This window comes from Tiliqua scincoides, chromosome 8 (genome assembly GCF_035046505.1).
Source record: "Tiliqua scincoides isolate rTilSci1 chromosome 8, rTilSci1.hap2, whole genome shotgun sequence".
NCBI classification, from domain to species: domain Eukaryota; kingdom Metazoa; phylum Chordata; class Lepidosauria; order Squamata; family Scincidae; genus Tiliqua; species Tiliqua scincoides.
Genome location: NC_089828.1, coordinates 42,559,569 through 42,578,077, shown reverse-complemented (window position 1 = coordinate 42,578,077; position 18,509 = coordinate 42,559,569). Strand labels below are relative to the sequence as shown.

General features: G+C 45.1%; 1 protein-coding gene across 1 annotated transcript; it reads left to right on the top strand.

The window, feature by feature from the left end:
* Window positions 1–353: 353 nt before the first annotated feature.
* On the top strand, window positions 354–4,320 carry POLE4 (DNA polymerase epsilon 4, accessory subunit). Its single transcript, XM_066635799.1, has 4 exons — window positions 354–653; window positions 2,623–2,707; window positions 3,704–3,745; window positions 4,088–4,320. Exons 1-4 carry the CDS (start codon window positions 435–437, stop codon window positions 4,099–4,101), a joined length of 360 nt encoding a protein of 119 aa, XP_066491896.1. The 5' UTR covers window positions 354–434; the 3' UTR covers window positions 4,102–4,320.
* The last annotated feature ends 14,189 nt before the right edge of the window (window positions 4,321–18,509 follow it).

The window sequence follows — 18,509 nt, the reverse complement described above, 5'->3', positions numbered from 1 at the left end:
ATAGGAGTGGGCTCTGAGCCTGCAAGCCTGTCCACGCTTTCCTGGGAGTAAGCTCCATTGTCGCTAATGGGGCTTACTTCTGAGTAGACAGGCAGTGGGCTCTGAGCCTGCAACCCTGTCCACGCTTTCCTGGGAGTCTGATGGGGCTGACTTCCGAGTAGACCTGCACGGGGTGGGCTGTGTGTGAGCTCGCTTGGTGCTTACAGGCAAACGGGCGCGTGATTCAGACGGTGCTCCTTCCAGGGTCGCCACGTGCAGCGCCTGGCCAGGGGAGGGGAGGGGGCGGGGCGTGCGGACCATCCCAGCCCCGCCTCCTGCTCAAGGCGCCTCACAGCGGTCATTAGAGTCAGGAGCGCGCGTAAAGGGGCGCGGCCACCGCGCGGAGGGAGCCAGCCGGCCTGAGGGGTCTCGGCGCGTGGGCTGCCCCAGCCAAAATGGCGGCGGCGCCCGAGGTTCTGAGCGCAGCAGCTGCCGTGGCGGCTTCCACTTCGGCGGTAGAGGCGGGCACGGACGAGGCGGCGGCGGGCAGCCCGGCCCCGGGAGTGCTGCGCCCGGCGAGGCTGCCGCTGACGCGCGTGAAGGCGCTGGTCAAAGCAGACCCGGACGTCAGCCTGGCCAGCCAGGAGGCCGTCTTCGTCCTGGCGCGCGCAGCGGTGGGTGGGCCGCCACTAGGGGTCGCCGGGCGTCCCGCGCGCGCCCCTGGAGTGAGCCCCTGACTGGAATGGGCCTTGCTCCTGAGTAGACATGCACAGGACTGGGCTCTGAGGCTGCAATCCTATCTACTTACCTGGGAGTAAGCTCCACTGACTGGAATGGGCCTTACACCTGAGTAGACATGCACAGGACTGGGCTCTGAGTCTGCAATCCTATCTACTTACCTGGGAGTAAGCTCCACTGACTGGAATGGGCCTTACACCTGAGTAGACATGCACAGGACTGGGCTCTGAGGCTGCAATCCTATCTACTTACCTGGGAGTAAGCTCCACTGACTGGAATGGGCCTTACACCTGAGTAGACATGCACAGGACTGGGCTCTGAGTCTGCAATCCTATCTACTTACCTGGGAGTAAGCCCCACTGACTGGCATGTGACTTACTCCTGAGTAGACATACATAGGAGTGGGTTTACAGTACTAGTCATAGTGTTAGCATCATCTCCTTAGTAACAGTCCTGGCAGCTTGTTCTCTTAGACTAGCCCAGCCCTTGGTAATTATCCAGATAAAGGTGTATTATTGCTTATTTCTCATTCTCACAGCTAAGACATTCATCTTGTAATGAATACAACTACATGAGAACATAAGAAGAGCCCTGCTGGATCAGGCCAAGGGCCCATTGGTTCAGCTTCCTGTATCTCATAGTGGCCCACCAAGTGCTTCAGGGAGCACACGCAACTACAATTATTGTAAATAATAGTCACAATAAAATATATTCATAATGCTTGCTAATATTATCATTAGTAATTTGATGATTATTACTAGTGATACTATTTCAGAGGATCATTGTAGTAGTAATAGTATTGCCTTACCTTGTCAGTATGACTGCTGACAATGAGGTATTATCTTAAAATTATAATAGGATACATATTATCTTTATTAGAGCACACAAAGGGCACAATCCTATGGATGTCTACCCAGAAGTTAGTCCTGTTGTGTTCAGTAGGGCTTACTCCCAGAAAAAATGTGGATGGGATTGTAGCCTAAGGGCCCAATCCTATCCAGCTTTCCATCTGTGATGCAGCTGTGCCAGTGGGGCATGTACTGAATCTTGTAGTTGGGCTGCAGTCTCAGAGGACTCTTCAAAGGAATGTTTGTTCCCTTATCTCAGGGCTGCATTGCAGCTACATCAGTGCTGGAAAACTAGATAGGATTGGGCTCTTCTGTCACCTCAAATAAGTCGGCAAATGTTTGAATTCATGTTTTTTAAATTATGCATTAAAGTACTTGTTTTACTGTTAATTTATTTCATTATTACCAAGATAACAGCAACATAGCAAAATAATACAATAATAAAAGTATTTTAGTATTTTATTATTTATTTTATATAATGCAAGGATTTATATAATATCTTGTATATTAACTGAAGAAAACTATCATTATTGTAATTAACAACATGCCTACGCACAAAGTACTGATTTGTAGATGCAAGAAAGATAGAAAAAAGAATTTTAAGTACGAGTTTAAAAAGATTCCAAAAGCTTTTTATTCCTTGGAGAAAAACAAAAACTTAGACATCTTAATACGGATATCTCATCAATATCAGTAGCATTGCTGTTACTGGTAGTAGTGTAGCTTGTTTGCTTATAAGGTGACATCATCCACAGTGTCACCTCCCCTGAGTTCAGTGAGATGTGCAGCACAATCCCATGCATACTTACTCATAGGTATGGTAAGTCCTACTGCATTCAATGGGATGTATTTTATTCCTAGGTAAGTATGAATAGGATTGTTGCCTTAGCTTCCTGGGAAGGATACTTGAGATTTTTGTATTCAAGGTCAACCATTTGTCTGTGGCTTGAGCTGTCAGAGGCAACCTCTGCCTTCCTGCACTGCATGCCATGGGTTCAGAAGTAATTAACAAGCTGATAAAGCTGTCTGGCTTCTTTTCTTCCCTCTCAATCTGCAGGAGTTATTTGTGGAAACCATTGCAAAAGACGCCTATGTCTATGCACAACAAGGAAAAAGGAAAACTCTTCAGAGAAAAGATTTGGGTAGGAATTCAATTCTCCTAACCTGTAATGCTGCTACAGAATGAGATGAGCCTAATTAATCATTGGCCCTTGGGTGGCAGCAAATAAGATTTAGCAGAAAGAAGGTCATTTTTCTTGCCACCTCATGACTCAGATGCTAGCCAGTAACAATTTTAAGTTTCCCAATTTTAAGTTTCACAATTTTAAGTATTAGTTGTGTATAATTAAGTTTCAAGAGCTCCTGTTCATTTTGTCTGTGGTCCTCTTGTTTGCCTTCTGTGTCACCTACTGTATGGCACACCTGAAGACCTGCTTCCAGCAGCAGATGACGGGGGGGGGGGAGAGCAGGAGGATCCACAGCAACCTTGTCTCATGCTACAAGACAAGCTTGGAAGTGCAGTAACTGCAAAATGACAACCTGCATCAGTTCCTTCTGAGCTGCTCTGATGTTATAGATCACAAGTATGGTGACTGTTTTGGATGAATGTGGGCCCAATTCTATCCAACTTTCCAGCACCAGTGCAGCCACAATAAAGCCCCAATGTAAGGGAACAAATGTTCCCATACCTTGAGGAGGCCTTTGCAACTGTCTCCCCAACACAAGATTCAGTGCATGCCCCACTGGCACTGGAAAATTGGATAGGATTTGAGCCTATGTCAGCAGTAGAATGTTAATGATTAGTGCAGTTTCTACTCTATGCTGTTCTGGGAGTGCAAGAGGTAGGCAGTGACGCTGTGGACCCAGTAAGTAAGAGGGCCCAGTCGAAGAATGGCTATAAGCGGGGTGGGGGGACGGGACGGGACGGGACGGGACTGTTAAAGGAGCTGGATAATCTGTGAAGAGAAACTGAATTCCATATATTCTTTTAAATTAAGTGGCCAGTTCATCTCTTGTCGCTAAATATGATTCTTCAGCAGCCAGCAATATGTAACCTGAGCATCACCTTAACAAACAAGAAACAGAGATTTCTATGTTGTGATTTTTTTAAAAATTGACCTTTATTTTTCTTATTACAGATAATGCCATTGAAGCAATTGATGAATTTGCATTTCTGGAAGGTGAGGTTCTCATTTCCCTTTTCTGAACTGTCTCGTCACCTTGTTTTAAGAATAAGCCATTATTTCATCTGTTGAACTTCAGAGCAGTAAAACTGTGACTCTGCTTAGGATCTGCAACTGAGTATTCAAAAGCAGAATCCCTCTCCTGCAGTCCAAATTGGTATAGTCCTCACTCTGCTCTCTTGGGATTCTACCATCTAACTCTGCTTCATGTGTAGATCCAGGCTTAGCACAATGCATACTCCATCAACAATAGCTAAGTTGATCTCTAATCTACCTGGTTGTTCATGACCTGTGTACTATTTTGTTCATGAGATTTGCTTTCTTGTGGTGGGGTTCTAGGTACTCTGGATTGAACTGAGCAAAAAGGAATTCTTGGAAGGAAAGAAAGCATTGAGAAGAGCGTCCAGGGCAAGAGATGTGAGACTGTTCCTAAGAAGATAAAGGATCCAGATGTGTCTACTGTGTTTGAAACAGCCTGAAATGGGATGCTCTGCCCCACTTTGCTTTGTGTATAATTCAGTGGTTTGTATATCTACATATTGTTTTTTTTAAATGCATATATTTTTCCCATAGCTGTATCTTGTATTGATTTCCTTATATGACACATTTTAGCCTTATCTGGTTACGTTAATATCTAGTGCCAGTGACTCACAAGAGTTGTGTCCCAGCTCCTCTTGTGCCAGGTGTATGCAGAAGATGTGACTCTCTGGAATCCCACAGTGGCTGGTTTTCTTTGCCATCTGTCCTCTTTCGCTTAGGCAGCAATGATGGATACATTTTCTAATCAGCAGCCATACTTGGATTTCCTTGTATCTGCCCCAAGACAAGTATCTTCTGCAGCATATGACCAAGTGTGTTAGGGGACAACCTAGGAAGCAAGATTGAAGATTATCCAGGCCCCAGTCCTTTTGAGGGACTTGAAAGATCACTTGATACCAGTGTTCCCTTCTTGTCACGACACTCTCCAGATGCTCATCGATGACATTGTGTATCATTGCTGAATTTCCAAGCTACCAAGCTCCATGCTGCACAGATCTGGGCTTAGAGTTGCGCAGCTTACAAGGAACAATACCTGGGACCCTGTGAGGCTGTCTAAGTGAGTCTAGTAGTTGACCATCTAGTCCAATATCAGCTCTAACTGACAGTTGCACTCCAGGGTCTGAGGCAGAGAGAGAGGACGTTTCTGCCTACCCACTTTGAACTGAAGATTGAAACCAAAACCTGTGTACAAAAAGCATATGTTCCACCAGTGTGCTGTGGGTGCTCTCTCTCTCTCTCTCTCTCTCTCTCTCTCTCTCTCTTTCTCTTTTTGGAAAGGAAAGGATGAGGAAGTGGAAGTTTGATACTGTTCTTTTGAGGAAATCACTATTCCAGTTGCAAATCACCACTTCAACAGAGTGTCATTTTTTTAAAGCTTCAAAATGGAATGTAGATGAAGAGCAAACTCCTTCTACCTCATGCGTTCCAGTCCCAAGCAGGGGTTGTTGCTCTGTGCAAGAGTTTTAAAAAATAAAAGGCACTTCCAGGAGGAAACGCACTTCTATAAAAATATATTGCATGCACATCTAGTTTGAGCCACTGAAGCACTAGAACCTATAAAGTGTTAAAATTCACTCACAGGTCCCAAAATGTGATTTTTTTTACTTCCTTCATCCTCTTGTGCCCTGGCCTCCACCTTCAATGAAATGGGGAACATCCTGTCTAGAGGTGCTCAAATGCACAAACAAGCACAGAAATAGGAGAGGGTATCCCCACCCTGGAGTGAATGCAGCAGCACAAGTCTAAATGTCACCTCATCTGGGAAGGCCCCAGTGTTATAATTTATTTCAGCCACTGATCTATAATTCAAGGGTAATTCTGGCTTGCTAGGGCTGGAAGTCAACTGAGGGCCTCAGATCTGGCACCAAGAGGTGAACATTGTTCTTGCATTAAAAACAAGATAGTAAGGGGTTAGAGCTCTTTCCTAATCAGCAGGGGTGTCCAAACTTTTTGGCAGGAGGGCCACATCATCTCTCTGACACTGTGTCGGGGCCAGGAAAAAAAAATCAATTTACATTTCAAATTTGAATAAATTTACATAAATGTATATATTAGAGATGGAACTTATATGAATGAATGAAGGTCTTGCAATAGCTCAGGGCCTTTAAAAGGCATTATACAAAGCAAGGCCAACCTTTCCTTTGCTGCTGCTGAATCACATATGTGAAACATATGTGAAACAGCAAGCAATGGAAGGAGCCCTCAGCTCACAGAAGAGGTCAAACAGTTGGCCGTCATGCTGAGAGCAGTTGTGTCAGGCCAGCGTGAGCTCTAGCAAGTCTTCAGAGGGCCAGAGGCTCATTGGAGACTGGGGGCTCCCTGAGGGCTGGATTGGGAGGCCTCAAGGGCCGCAAGTGGCCTCAGGGCCGGGATTTGGGCACCCCTGCTAATGAGGAAAGGCCAGATTTGTGGCTATGTAGTTTGGAAAAAAGGCAACTAATAGGGAGCATGCTTAGTGGTGCAATCCTGTCCATGCTAGTGCCAGCAGAGCAAGTGCTACTGCAAACATGCTATAAAGCATGTTGTGACAGCACAGATAATTGTGGTGCCAGCTGGGAGACCTGCACTGGCCTGCTGGTGCCAGAGTGTACCAGAGCAGGTAAGCTCTGTGCAGACTAGTAGGTAGAGGGCAGAACAGGGGTGAGGATGATATAATGGGGGGGGGGGTGAATTGGGCCTGGGAGGAGTGAGAACTGGCAGTGGTCACTGCCAGAGGTTTCACCGGAGGCAGCTGTATCCAGGGCCAAAACACTGTGATGTCACTTCCAGGTTCTCCCAGAGCAAGAGGCAGTGGTGCATCTTTTCAGTATGTTAGTCTGTTGCTTCAATCACAAAAAGGAGCATTGCAGCATAAAGTTTAACAGATTTATTGTAACTAATTATTATAGATGGACTTATCAATGGGCTCTGGTCTAGGAAAGCTTCTTCCACAATAAATCTAAGGCAGGGGTGTCAAACATAAGGCCCGGATGCCAGATGTGGCCCGCGGAAGCTTTTTATCCGGCTCTCAGCTGCTGAGTAATAGGTGTTACTGCTGAAAGGGCAGCCCACATGAAAATTGGACTCTCCAATATCTCGAAATATGATCAAGATTTGCATATTTTCTCCTCTGTCATTTGCAGCTCATGAGTTCCTAAGTGAGAAAAAGTGCTTATTTTTGGTTATGACCTGTTTAATGACACCACTTCCTGCCTAATGACATCACTTCCTGTCCTTAGCAGGTATCATGAATGCTATTCGGCCCTCTGTATGAAACGAGTTTGACACCCCTGATCTAAGATGCCACAAAGTTCTCATTTAAGTTCTCATTTCTCCAAAGATCCAAGGCAAGTAATGAAAAATTAAAACTAATGCAAAACCAATATAGAAATAACTTGTATTGGCAACCTTCAGTCTCGAAAGACTATGGTATCGCGCTCTGAAAGGTGGTTCTGGCACAGCGTCTAGTGTGGCTGAAAAGGCCAATCCGGGAGTGACAATCCCTTCCACACCGGGAGCAAGTGCAGTCTGTCCCTGGTCTGTCTCCCTGGCTGTGGGCCTTCCTTCTTTGCCTCTTAGCCTCAGACTGTTGGCAAAGTGTCTCTTCAAACTGGGAAAGGCCATGCTGCACAGCCTGCCTCCAAGCGGGCCGCTCAGAGGCCAGGGTTTCCCACTTGTTGAGGTCCATCCCTAAGGCCTTCAGATCCCTCTTGCAGATGTCCTTGTATCGCAGCTGTGGTCTACCTGTAGGGCGCTTTCCTTGCACGAGTTCTCCATAGAGGAGATCCTTTGGGATCCGGCCATCATCCATTCTCACGACATGACCAAGCCAACGCAGGCGTCTCTGTTTCAGCAGTGAATACATGCTAGGGATTCCAGCACGTTCCAGGACTGTGTTGTTTGGAACTTTGTCCTGCCAGGTGATGCCGAGGATGCGTCGGAGGCAGCGCATGTGGAAAGCGCTCAGTTTCCTCTCCTGTTGTGAGCGAAGAGTCCATGACTCGCTGCAGTACAGAAGTGTACTCAGGACGCAAGCTCTGTAGACCTGGATCTTGGTATGTTCCGTCAAACAGTTGAAACCCACAAAAATGCAGCAGCGTAAAAGCAAAATTAAAACTACTGTACACACTGTGTGTGTTCTTACCTTATTTAAGCTTTTGCATGGAAATATTGCAAGGCTGAATATTATGTGAGAAAGAGTAAAAATAACTGGCAACTCAGGATTACTGTGCATCTGATACAGTGGGCTGTACTGCAAATAATTTTCTGAGAAAATAAATCTACTCCTCAAGGTGCTTCACATTTCTTCTCTGTTTCAAACTCAAGCATACCACTCCTCTCAAACTTTCCCCCAACCCTCTGTTTCTTATTCAGCAAGCACTGGGTTAGAAGGTTTGCTGATGTAACTCCCCAGTTGTAAGGAAGGGCATACATCTGAGGCTGGCAAATGATATGGCAGCACCTCTTTCTGTGCAGAAACTGGCCCCTGTTGATAGCAAGTGACCCTCTCATGCGCAAACTGTATAAGTATGTAGATCATCTATCTCCACAGTCAATACTACAAAAATGTAAGGGTAGGTAGAAAAAGAATCTCACCCTCTTTTGAAAGTCCTCAAATTCCAAATTTGGAGGGGGGCGGGCTGGTTACTCTTTTTATAGTCGCTACTAGATCATAATGAGGTAAAGGCAATATCTTCTTGCTCAGAGGCGGACCATATTGGTGTCTTAAATAGCTATATTTCAACATTTTAAAAAATAAACATGGGATAGATATGCTGAAAATGAATAAATGTATTCTAATGCAGAGCCTGTGAATGGTGTCTTAAATATTAATATTTCAACATTTAAAAAAATAAACGTGGGATAGATATGCTGAAAATGAATAATCGTATTCTAATGCAGAGCATGCGAATGGAGATTGGTTCTATGCCTAATCTCAGATTGAACTACAACTATTTAGACGGCATTGATTGTATGTGTATGAACCCACCCACTTATTCTCATCCTCTTTCTTAGTTTTTATTTAAAGAGGGATGAGAAATAATTATTTTAAAGAATATTTTTATATTGCTTTTCAACCAAAAAAAAATTTATCAAGCAGATTGCATAGCTAAATAAATAAATGGCTTCCTGTCCCAAAAATACTTGCCATGGTGGTATAGTTGCTCTGGTGTTGGACTTGGACCAGGACTATAAAAAAATAGATAAAATAGATAAAAATAGATCCAGGTGTATAAAAAATCTGTGTATAAATAGGCTGGACCTGTAGTTGCCTATCCTGCTTTAAAAAAAACAAAAAAAAAACACTTCTTTGACCAGTTAATAGGGTTAATTCCTACACACCAGAATTTACTCCTTTTCTCTAACCCTGAGCAGCAATAAAACACAAGAACAGCCCCACTGGATCAGGCCATAGGCCCATCTAGTCCAGCTTCCTGTATCTCACAGCAGCCCCACCAAATGCTCCAGGGAGCACACATGATTCAATGACAGCCCAAGCATATGCATGTCTACTCAGAAGTAAGTCTCATTATAGTCAATGGGGTTTACTCCCAGGTAAGTGTGATAGGATATTTGCTACTGTATTGTGGCTTTCATGGACCAGTATCAATGAATGCTCCTATGAAAAATCTGACCCACTGGCTCTCAATAATTTGATACATCTTTTAACTCCACCTTTCAAATTAGCAGAAGGTGAGCAAGGCTTTTACATGAGAGCCAATGTCAGGAGTGGCAGATAGGGGCTAAGGCCCACTGGGCCAATACCCACCTGACACCTGTTAGCATGGCTGGTTTACACAGAAGGGTCTGAGAGACCGATAATAAGATCACTAAAACTCGTGTGGACATAAAGAAAGGAAATATTATATGCTAACTCCATACTTGGAGAGAGGGAAAGAGGCCCTATGTGCTTGGTATCTAGCTGCAGGGAAACTCCATTAGAGGAAGAAAGGACAGCCTGAGATTAGCAATCTGCATATGAAAGAGCTTTACAGGAAAAACTTACATCCCATCTGACTAGTTGAATTGTCTCCTTCCGTCTGGGATTCTTATGCAGTGTTTGTGTACCTTAACAAAACAACCCACGCACAAGCCCACAAGATACATCTTTCATTCAGTTCGGTGATGGTCTCTGGGGAGTAGCTTGGTGAGCACAACAGCAGACATGGCCTCTGCCCCACAACGATAAATCTCAACAAGCCTTTTTTCTTGATATCTCTCAGCAGGTCACTATGCTCTGTACATGAGTTGACTTCTGGGTTAGCCGTACGCAGCTTTGGTTCTCTACCAGGAGTTGTATAGGCTCTGTCTCAATTACGCCTAGATATTCCAGTAACTGGCACAACCACATCCTGATGTGCGTGGGCTGCCAATCCATACTCTGCTTCAGTGATGGAAAGCATAATTGTCGCTAACTTCCTGCTGACTCAGCTGATGGTCCAGCTGCCATAAAACAAGAGGTGGCTGCTGGTGGACTTCTCTTCTGTGTTGTCTCTAGTCCCATCTCCTTCCATGTATCCCGCTAATCTGGAATGTAAGCATCCACTTTGGATGTGCAGTTTCTGGTATCTAACCCTTCTTTCCACTGCATTCCAGTCCCATTTGTTTGACTGAGCTGCTTTTTCTGCACAAGATTCCTGCGACTGCTGCTATGCCTGGCTCAAGTTCAGGAGCTTCCGAGTTTCTCTTGTGCTGCTCTTTCCCACTTTCTGCTTCTTCTGCAGGGATCTGTTCAATTTCTTCCCATGTTGAGGATTCTGCTATATCTGCCATGATTGCAAGGCAATCTGGACAGTTGCCTAGGTGAAATTCCCATCAGTGGTTCTCAAACTGTGGGTTGGGACCCACTAGGTGGGTCACAAGCCAATTTCAGGTGGGTCCCCATTCATTTCAATATTTTATTTTTAGTATATTAGACTTGATGCTACCATGGGATGTGACTGCATTTGGAGAAATGTGACAGACCTGTACATTTAACAAGCTACTATGTATATTCTTTTAACAATGATAGTAAATGGGACTTACTCCTGGGTAAGTGTGGGTAGGATTGCAGCCTAGGATTATTAACATTTTCCAGCACGACGATGTTACTTGCAGTCATGACATCACTTCCAGTGGGTCCTGACAGATTCTCATTCTAAAAGTGGGTCCCGGTGCTAAATGTGTGAGAACCACTGCCCTAGTAGGTTGGGTTGAGTACATGACTGGCATCTCCTCAGCTCCCTCTTCTTGTGTGGGCATGTCTGCCTTGTGCCTACACACTGTATTTATTTTTATACTGCCCTTCTTCCAAGGAGTTCAGGGTGGTGTACACAGTTCCTCTCCTCCTTTTGTCCCCGCAACAAACCCTGTGAGATAGGTGAGGCTGAGAGTGACTGGCCCAAGGTCACCCAAGAAGCTTCATGGCTGAGCTGGGATTTGAACCTGGATCTTCCAGGTCTAAGCGAACTCCTGAACTACAACTACACTATCCAGACTACTCCCTGTCCTGGCCTTCTTCACTGAACTCCTCAGTGTCTCTCACTTCCTCTGTATGTGACATTCACCTTAATGAAGATACTTCAAAGTAAATGGCTCTGCTTACTGTTATTTTGTTTGTATTAGGCTTTATTCTCCTGTAACCCTTGCACACTGGTGCATAACCAGCCATTAGTTCTTTTTCAACCTTGTTCAGGTTTGACCTCTTCTTTTTTTCTCTACTCTCATAGGCATTGACCTTGGCTCCAAATACTCTGAGGTGTCCCATACTTGATTTTTGTTCATGCTATAATTCATAGGATGTCCTGCGAGTGGCTTTGGTGGGTAACCGATTAAGGGTGCAATCCTAACCCCTTATGTCAGTGCTTTCCAGCACTGACATAAGGGCAGTGCAGCTCTGAGGTAAGGGAACAAACATTCCCTTTAGAGGGAGACCTCCGTGAGTGACACCCAACTGCAGGATGCAGCACACATCCATTGCCACTTCTATGCCAGTGCTGGAAAATACTGACATAAGGGGTTAGGATTGTGCCCTGAGTTAGCTGGCTGTCATGACTGCTTCTCTCCATGCATTTCACCATCTCCATTAGGACCACCTTTTCTGCAAGTTCCATTCTGCTTAGGACTATAAGGCACTGTATGATATAAGGCATACCTTTGGAAAGTGTGCAGTGTGTGCTCTCCACCATTGTGCAAACAGCTTTGATTTTCTTCAAGTTTGTTGGTAGCAATGCCAATATATTCTTGTAGAAATATCTGGGAAAATCATCCTGTAGGCAGTGTTTGCATTGGCTCAAAAACAGAGCTGTGAATCAGTTCTGGGAAGTGCTTTGTCTTCCTCTCACTTTGTTTTGGGAGAGTTGGATTGTAATCCTATGCACATTTTCCTGGGAGTAAGCCCTATTGAGCACAGTGGGACTTACTTTGGAGTAGACATGCTTAGACTAGCACTGTGGGTCTGCTTGTCTTCACTTACAGGCCAATCCTATGCATGTGTACTCAGAAGTAAGTCCCATTAGAGTCAGCGGGGCTTACTCCTAGGTAAATGTCAATGCAGCCTTAGATGCAACACACACTTTATCTTTTCACTGCAAGGCATTACTTCCAGGCCCCTTGCATATCCCCCCTTCTTGATGTCATGTGTGACATTAATATTTCTGTGTTCCATTCTTCTGTGCCATAAATGCAAACATTTATTACATAAGAACATAAGAACAGCCCCACTGGATCAGGCCATAGGCCCATCTAGTCCAGCTTCCTGTATCTCACAGCGGCCCACCAAATGCCCCAGGGAGCACACCAGATAACAAGAGACCTCATCCTGGTGCTCTCCCCTACATCTGGCATTCTGACTTAACCCATTCCTAAAATCAGGAGGTTGCGCATACACATCATGGCTTGTACCCCATAATGGATTTTTCCTGCAGAAACTCGTCCAATCCCCTTTTAAAAGCGTCTAGGCTAGACGCCAGCACCACATCCTGTGGCAAGGAGTTCCACAGACCGACCACACGCTGAGTAAAGAAATATTTTCTTTTGTCTGTCCTAACCCGCCCAACACTCAATTTTAGTGGATGTCCCCTGGTTCTGGTATTGTGTGAGAGTGTAAAGAGCATCTCCCTATCCACTCTGTCCATCCCCTGCATAATTTTGTATGTCTCAATCATGTCCCCCCTCAAGCGTCTCTTTTCTAGGCTGAAGAGGCCCAAACGCCGTAGCCTTTCCTCATAAGGAAGGTGCCCCAGCCCCGTAATCATCTTAGTCGCTCTCTTTTGCACCTTTTCCATTTCCATTATTGTTTGAACGTGCACTGTTGTGGGGGGGGAGGAGGTATAACTATCCCTATGCAGCATAGCAACTTTTTTCTCTCACTTTTCTAAACTGAGCTATGAGATGGGCAATACACAAATGTGCTGTTCAGAAAAAAGAGAGCAGAATTATTAATACAAACATAGTGGGTTTTTTGGCTGCCATCCAAAGACTTCTGGCTGCAGCAGTATAATATGATGACCCATTTAGAATATAGCCAAATGATCATCTGCAAATGGGTTTAACAAACCCATCCACCTCTTGCTATAATAGGCAGCTGCCTCTCACCCCGAGCTGGGGTTGTAAAAGGTGTAGATGGGGGAGGGGAGGGAGCAGTGGTGACTTCCAGGCAGAATAGCCCCTGAATGACTGCCATTCTATCAAGTCAGTGGGAGATGGCAAGTGATTTAAGGTGCTCTTTTGTTTTGCAGATCTGTCAGGAAATTAATGTGGGAAGGTGCTTAGGGCAATGATATTGAAGAAGTCATTGCCTGCTGAGCTAAGCACAGCTGTTTAGAATGAATGAATGACATGTGGTGTTTGTTGTGGCGGGTGGTGAAAAAAAAAAATCACCCAACACACACACAGATGGGCAAATTCAGTTCCAAAGGGCAGGTGAGCAAATGCTCTCTAGAACAAGAGGTGCAAGTGTTGGAGATCCTCCTGGCCACCACAAACAGCAAAGCTTGGAAGCTGCATTACAGTTTCTCTTCATTTCCCCTTAGTCTGTGAGTAGCTGCAGATTGCATGTGGATTATAGGTGTCTCTCTTTGAGAGCCCTGGAGGGGGGCAGACTCGAAAAAGGAGGCCTCAAGTACCTGTGATATTTCTATAGGAACCTGACCTGAAGGTGTGAAGTAAAAAAGTGACTAACACAACACACAAACACACAGGCCCACCCCCTCAGGTGCTGGAGAGGTATTTATTTTATTTATTTTTCACATTTTCATGGCATACTTCCTCCAAGGAGCTCAGGGTGGTGTACATAGTTCCTCCCCTCTTTTTGTCCTCACAACAGCCCTGTGGGGTAAGTGAGGCTGAAAGACATTCATCCAGCCCAAGGTCCTCTAGGAAGCCTCATGGCTAAGTGTAGATTGGTTCTGGATATTCCAGGTCTAAGTCCAACTCTTGAAATACCATCCTGGCTCTCGATATAGGCAGAATACATTGAAGTGTTGCTTTGTAGTGCAATGCAGGTGCTTCCATGGGATTGAAACATAATAATCATCAGCCAATGGCTAACTAATACTAATTATAATCATGGCATTCCTTACTACTCATGTGTGTGGCACTCCCTCCTGAACACATGATATCCTCAAATCCTCTTTTTTTTACATGGCCTTATTCCCTCCATCATCACCCTCATCTGTAACTAACTTATTTATAAGTGCCATCCATGCACATGATGCTATGGCTAAGAGCCAGGAGATAGGCCCCTGCCCAAGAGCTTACCATTTGAAGTTTGATACTGGGAGGACAGTGGAGGAATACAGAGGGGAAGGATCTACATTTATTCTGGTAACAATGGCAGGTCCCTTTTCCAAGAAGCAAACATTCTATCACTGACACAAGAAAGGCAATAGGGAAAGGAGACTGCAGCAAACAAATACTAATATTGCAGTTATTTGTACAGTACTGAGGCTCACTTAGTACAATATTGGCCCAATCCTATCCTGGGTCAGTGCAAGGAATGCAGAGCTGCTAGCATGCTGGCTACTGCACCCAATGCAAATCCCTGGGAAGAGACCAGACAAGAGATGAAAGAATGACAAGACCTACCTGAGTGTAGGGCACAGAAGGATCCCAGATGGGACTCCTCAAAGCTACATCAGCTCATTTGCCAGCATAGCTCTGAGGAACCTGCTGGGGACATATCCAGCCCAGGACAGGGGTTTCAGATAAGGTGGCCACAACTTTGCCATGCCCCCCCATTCTGCCCCAATCTTTGATCTGCCCCTCCACTGGCAGAACTCTGCCACTGGCCAATCTGCACCATGCTTTCCAGCTGCTGCTTTAGCAGCAAAGAGGCTGTTGTCCTAGCAGGGCCCTCATTGCCCTCATGGTATGCCAGTGTTAACAATAGATAGAACTGGGCCATATGAGGTTGGGCCAAAGGATTCACAGAAAAAGAGGGCTTGGGGAAGAAATTTGAAGGAAGTAATAGATGTGCCATCACACACACTGACAAACCTAGGAGGGAGCAGTCAGGGGAGCAAATATGTGATTCACACAAATGTCCTGGCCATACAGGCCAAAGGGCTGCAAGGGAGAGGGGATGGCTGCATTGGAAATAGCATGCTGGACTCAGTGGACCACCCAGCAGAGTTGTTCAGATGTTCTTGTATGAGTTCAGTAATTCTTATAACAATCTTGTAAGGCAGGGCAGGCAGTAGTACCAATCTCACAGGGGCTGATGATCAAAGGAAACGCTGCACAGCCTAGGCACATTTATTCAGAAGCAAATCCCACTGTGTTCAAAGGGGTTTACTCCATGTTCTGAATTGCAGTTTAATGAATTTGTAACTGATGTAAGACACATTCTTAGCTCCACCAGTCAAGGCTAACATCAGCACTTCTTACTGCCTCTTACCTCTTAACTCAAGAGACCCACAAATTCAAGTTAAGTATCTTGTTTGGGCAACAGCTCTCTGTGACCACTGTGTCCTTCACCAGTATGAGACAAATACTTGTCAAAACCAAAGCTACACCAGCTGCACACTGTATTTACTATCCAGATGCGTAAGGTCTAATATCTTACACCTGCCCAACAGCATCCGAGGTGGAGAAGAATAAAATGCTGGGGTGTGTGTGTGTTTGTCCTATTTGCTTCTCCTTCCTCCAAATGGTGTATAATGTGTAACCTGTACTAGATGGATAAATGATTTGATTCTGTAAAACACTTTCACATGTTTCCCTCCCCCAGCTACAGTCAGAGTTAAGTTGAATGAGAAGCCACTAAGAGCTAAACTCTAAAATCAGGGTTACCTGCACATTTGCTCTTTCCATAGGTTAAAAGAGTTAGGTCCCAATGCTGTCCAACTTTCCAGTGCTGATACAGCTGTAATATAGCTCCAAGGTAAAGGAACAAATGTTCTCTTACCTTGAGGAGGTCTCTGTGACTGACCACCACCTCCCCACTGCAGGATGCAACGCACACCCCATTGGCACAGCTGCACCAGCACTGGAAAGTTGAATAGGATTGGGCCCTTAGAGACTTCTTTTTAAATACTGTACGTATGTATTTGCTGCTGTAAACTTTCCGGGGGGGATTAGAATAGAAGCATATTTCTATTTTCATCTCTATGACATATGATCTCTATGATCCAACATTTTCCCAATCACAGAAGGATCATCCTTTTAACACATCTAATTTGCACACCAAGAATCATTTCATGAATCCAGCCCCATCTGTTCCAGGAAGTTGAAATACCAGATACCGCTGCCCGAACAGCCCCTCCTGACCGAGGAGTTAAGTCAGCTAGAGGTTAAAAGAGAAGATGTTTCAGACCTCATTGATAAACTAAAGATCAATAAGTCACCGGGCCCTGATGGCATCCACCCAAGAGTTATTAAGGAATTGAAGAATGAAGTTGCAGATCTCTTGACTAAGATATGCAACTTGTCCCTCAAAACGGCCACGGTGCCAGAAGATTGGAGGATAGCAAATGTCATGCCTATCTTTAAAAAGGGAAAGAGGGGGGACCTGGGAAACTATAGGCCGGTCAGCCTAACATCCATACCGGGTAAGATGGTGGAATGCCTCATCAAAGATAGGATCTCAAAACACATAGATGAACAGGCCTTGCTGAGGGAGAATCGGCATGGCTTCTGTAAGGGTAAGTCTTGCCTCACGAACCTTATAGAATTCTTTGAAAAGGTCAACAGGCATGTGGATATGGGAGAACCCGTGGACATTATATATCTGGACTTTCAGAAGGCGTTCGACACAGTCCCTCACCAAAGGCTACTGAAAAAACTCCACAGTCAGGGAATTAGAGGACAGGTCCTCTCATGGATTGAGAACTGGTTGAAGGCCAGGAAACAGAGAGTGGGTGTCAATGGGCAATTTTCACAATGGAGAGAAGTGAAAAGCGGTGTGCCCCAAGGATCTGTCCTGGGACCAGTGCTTTTCAACCTCTTCATAAATGACCTGGAGACAGGGTTGAACAGTGAGGTGGCTAAGTTTGCAGACGACACCAAACTTTTCTGAGTGGTGAAGACCAGAAGTGATTGTGAGGAGCTCCAGAAGGATCTCTCCAGACTGGCAGAATGGGCAGCAAAATGGCAGATGCGCTTCAATGTCAGTAAGTGTAAAGTCATGCACATTGGGGCAAAAAATCAAAACTTTAGATATAGGCTGATGGGTTCTGAGCTGTCTGTGACAGATCAGGAAAGAGATCTTGGGGTGGTGGTGGACAGGTCGATGAAAGTGTCGACCCAATGTGCGGCGGCAGTGAAGAAGGCCAATTCTATGCTTGGGATCATTAGGAAGGGTATTCATCATTAGGAAGGGTATGCTGTTGTACAAATCTATGGTAAGGCCACACCTGGAGTATTGTGTCCAGTTCTGGTCGCCGCATCTCAAAAAAGACATAGTGGAAATGGAAAAGGTGCAAAAGAGAGCAACTAAGATGATTATGGGGCTGGGGTACCTTCCTTACGAGGAAAGGCTATGGGCCTCTTCAGCCTACAAAAGAGACGCCTGAAGGGGGACATGATTGAGACATACAAAATTATGCAGGGAATGGACAGAGTGGATAGGGAGATGCTCTTTACACTCTCACATAATACCAGAACCAGGGGACATCCACTAAAATTGAGTGTTGGGAGAGTTAGAACAGACAAGAGAAAATATTTCTTTACTGTGTTTGGTCTGTGGAACTCCTTGCCACAGGATGTGGTGATGGCGCCTAGCCTGGACGACTTTAAAAGGGGATTGGATAAGTTTCTGGAGGAAAAATCCATTACGGGGTACAAGCCATGATGTGTATGCGCAACCTCCTGATTTTAGAAATGGATTATGTCAGAATGCCAGATGCAAGGGAGGGCACCAGGATGAGGTCTCTTGTTATCTGGTGTGCTCCCTGGGGCATTTGGTGGGCCGCTGTGAGATACAGGAAGCTGAACTAGATGGGCCTATGGCCTGATCCAGTGGGGCTGTTCTTATGTTCTTAAAGCTCCACCACTGATTTTAAAGCCAAGAGCAGCTCTGGGTTAAAATAAATTTTTTTAATTATCCTACTGTAGGTGAAGCAAACTAAACACTGTACAGTGCCTTTGTGTTTGTTCATCAGCATTCACCCCACATAGAGAGAGATGTTCTAGAGACCCTGGGGAGAGAGCTGAAATCTGTAGAATGACAACTGTAGTATCTGTAAATAAGGCATGCCCCAAAGACAGGGACAAGGATTTATTCTTGTTGCTGCTATTATTAAAAATATTTATATGCTGCTTT

Coding starts and splice junctions, on each gene's coding strand:
- POLE4 (XM_066635799.1), top strand. CDS start 435: ATGGCGGCGGCGCCCGAGGTTCTGAGCGCAGCAGCTGCCGTGGCGGCT. Junction 654..2,622: donor TCGTCCTGGCGCGCGCAGCG/GTGGGTGGGCCG, acceptor CTCAATCTGCAG/GAGTTATTTGTGGAAACCAT. Junction 2,708..3,703: donor TCTTCAGAGAAAAGATTTGG/GTAGGAATTCAA, acceptor TTCTTATTACAG/ATAATGCCATTGAAGCAATT.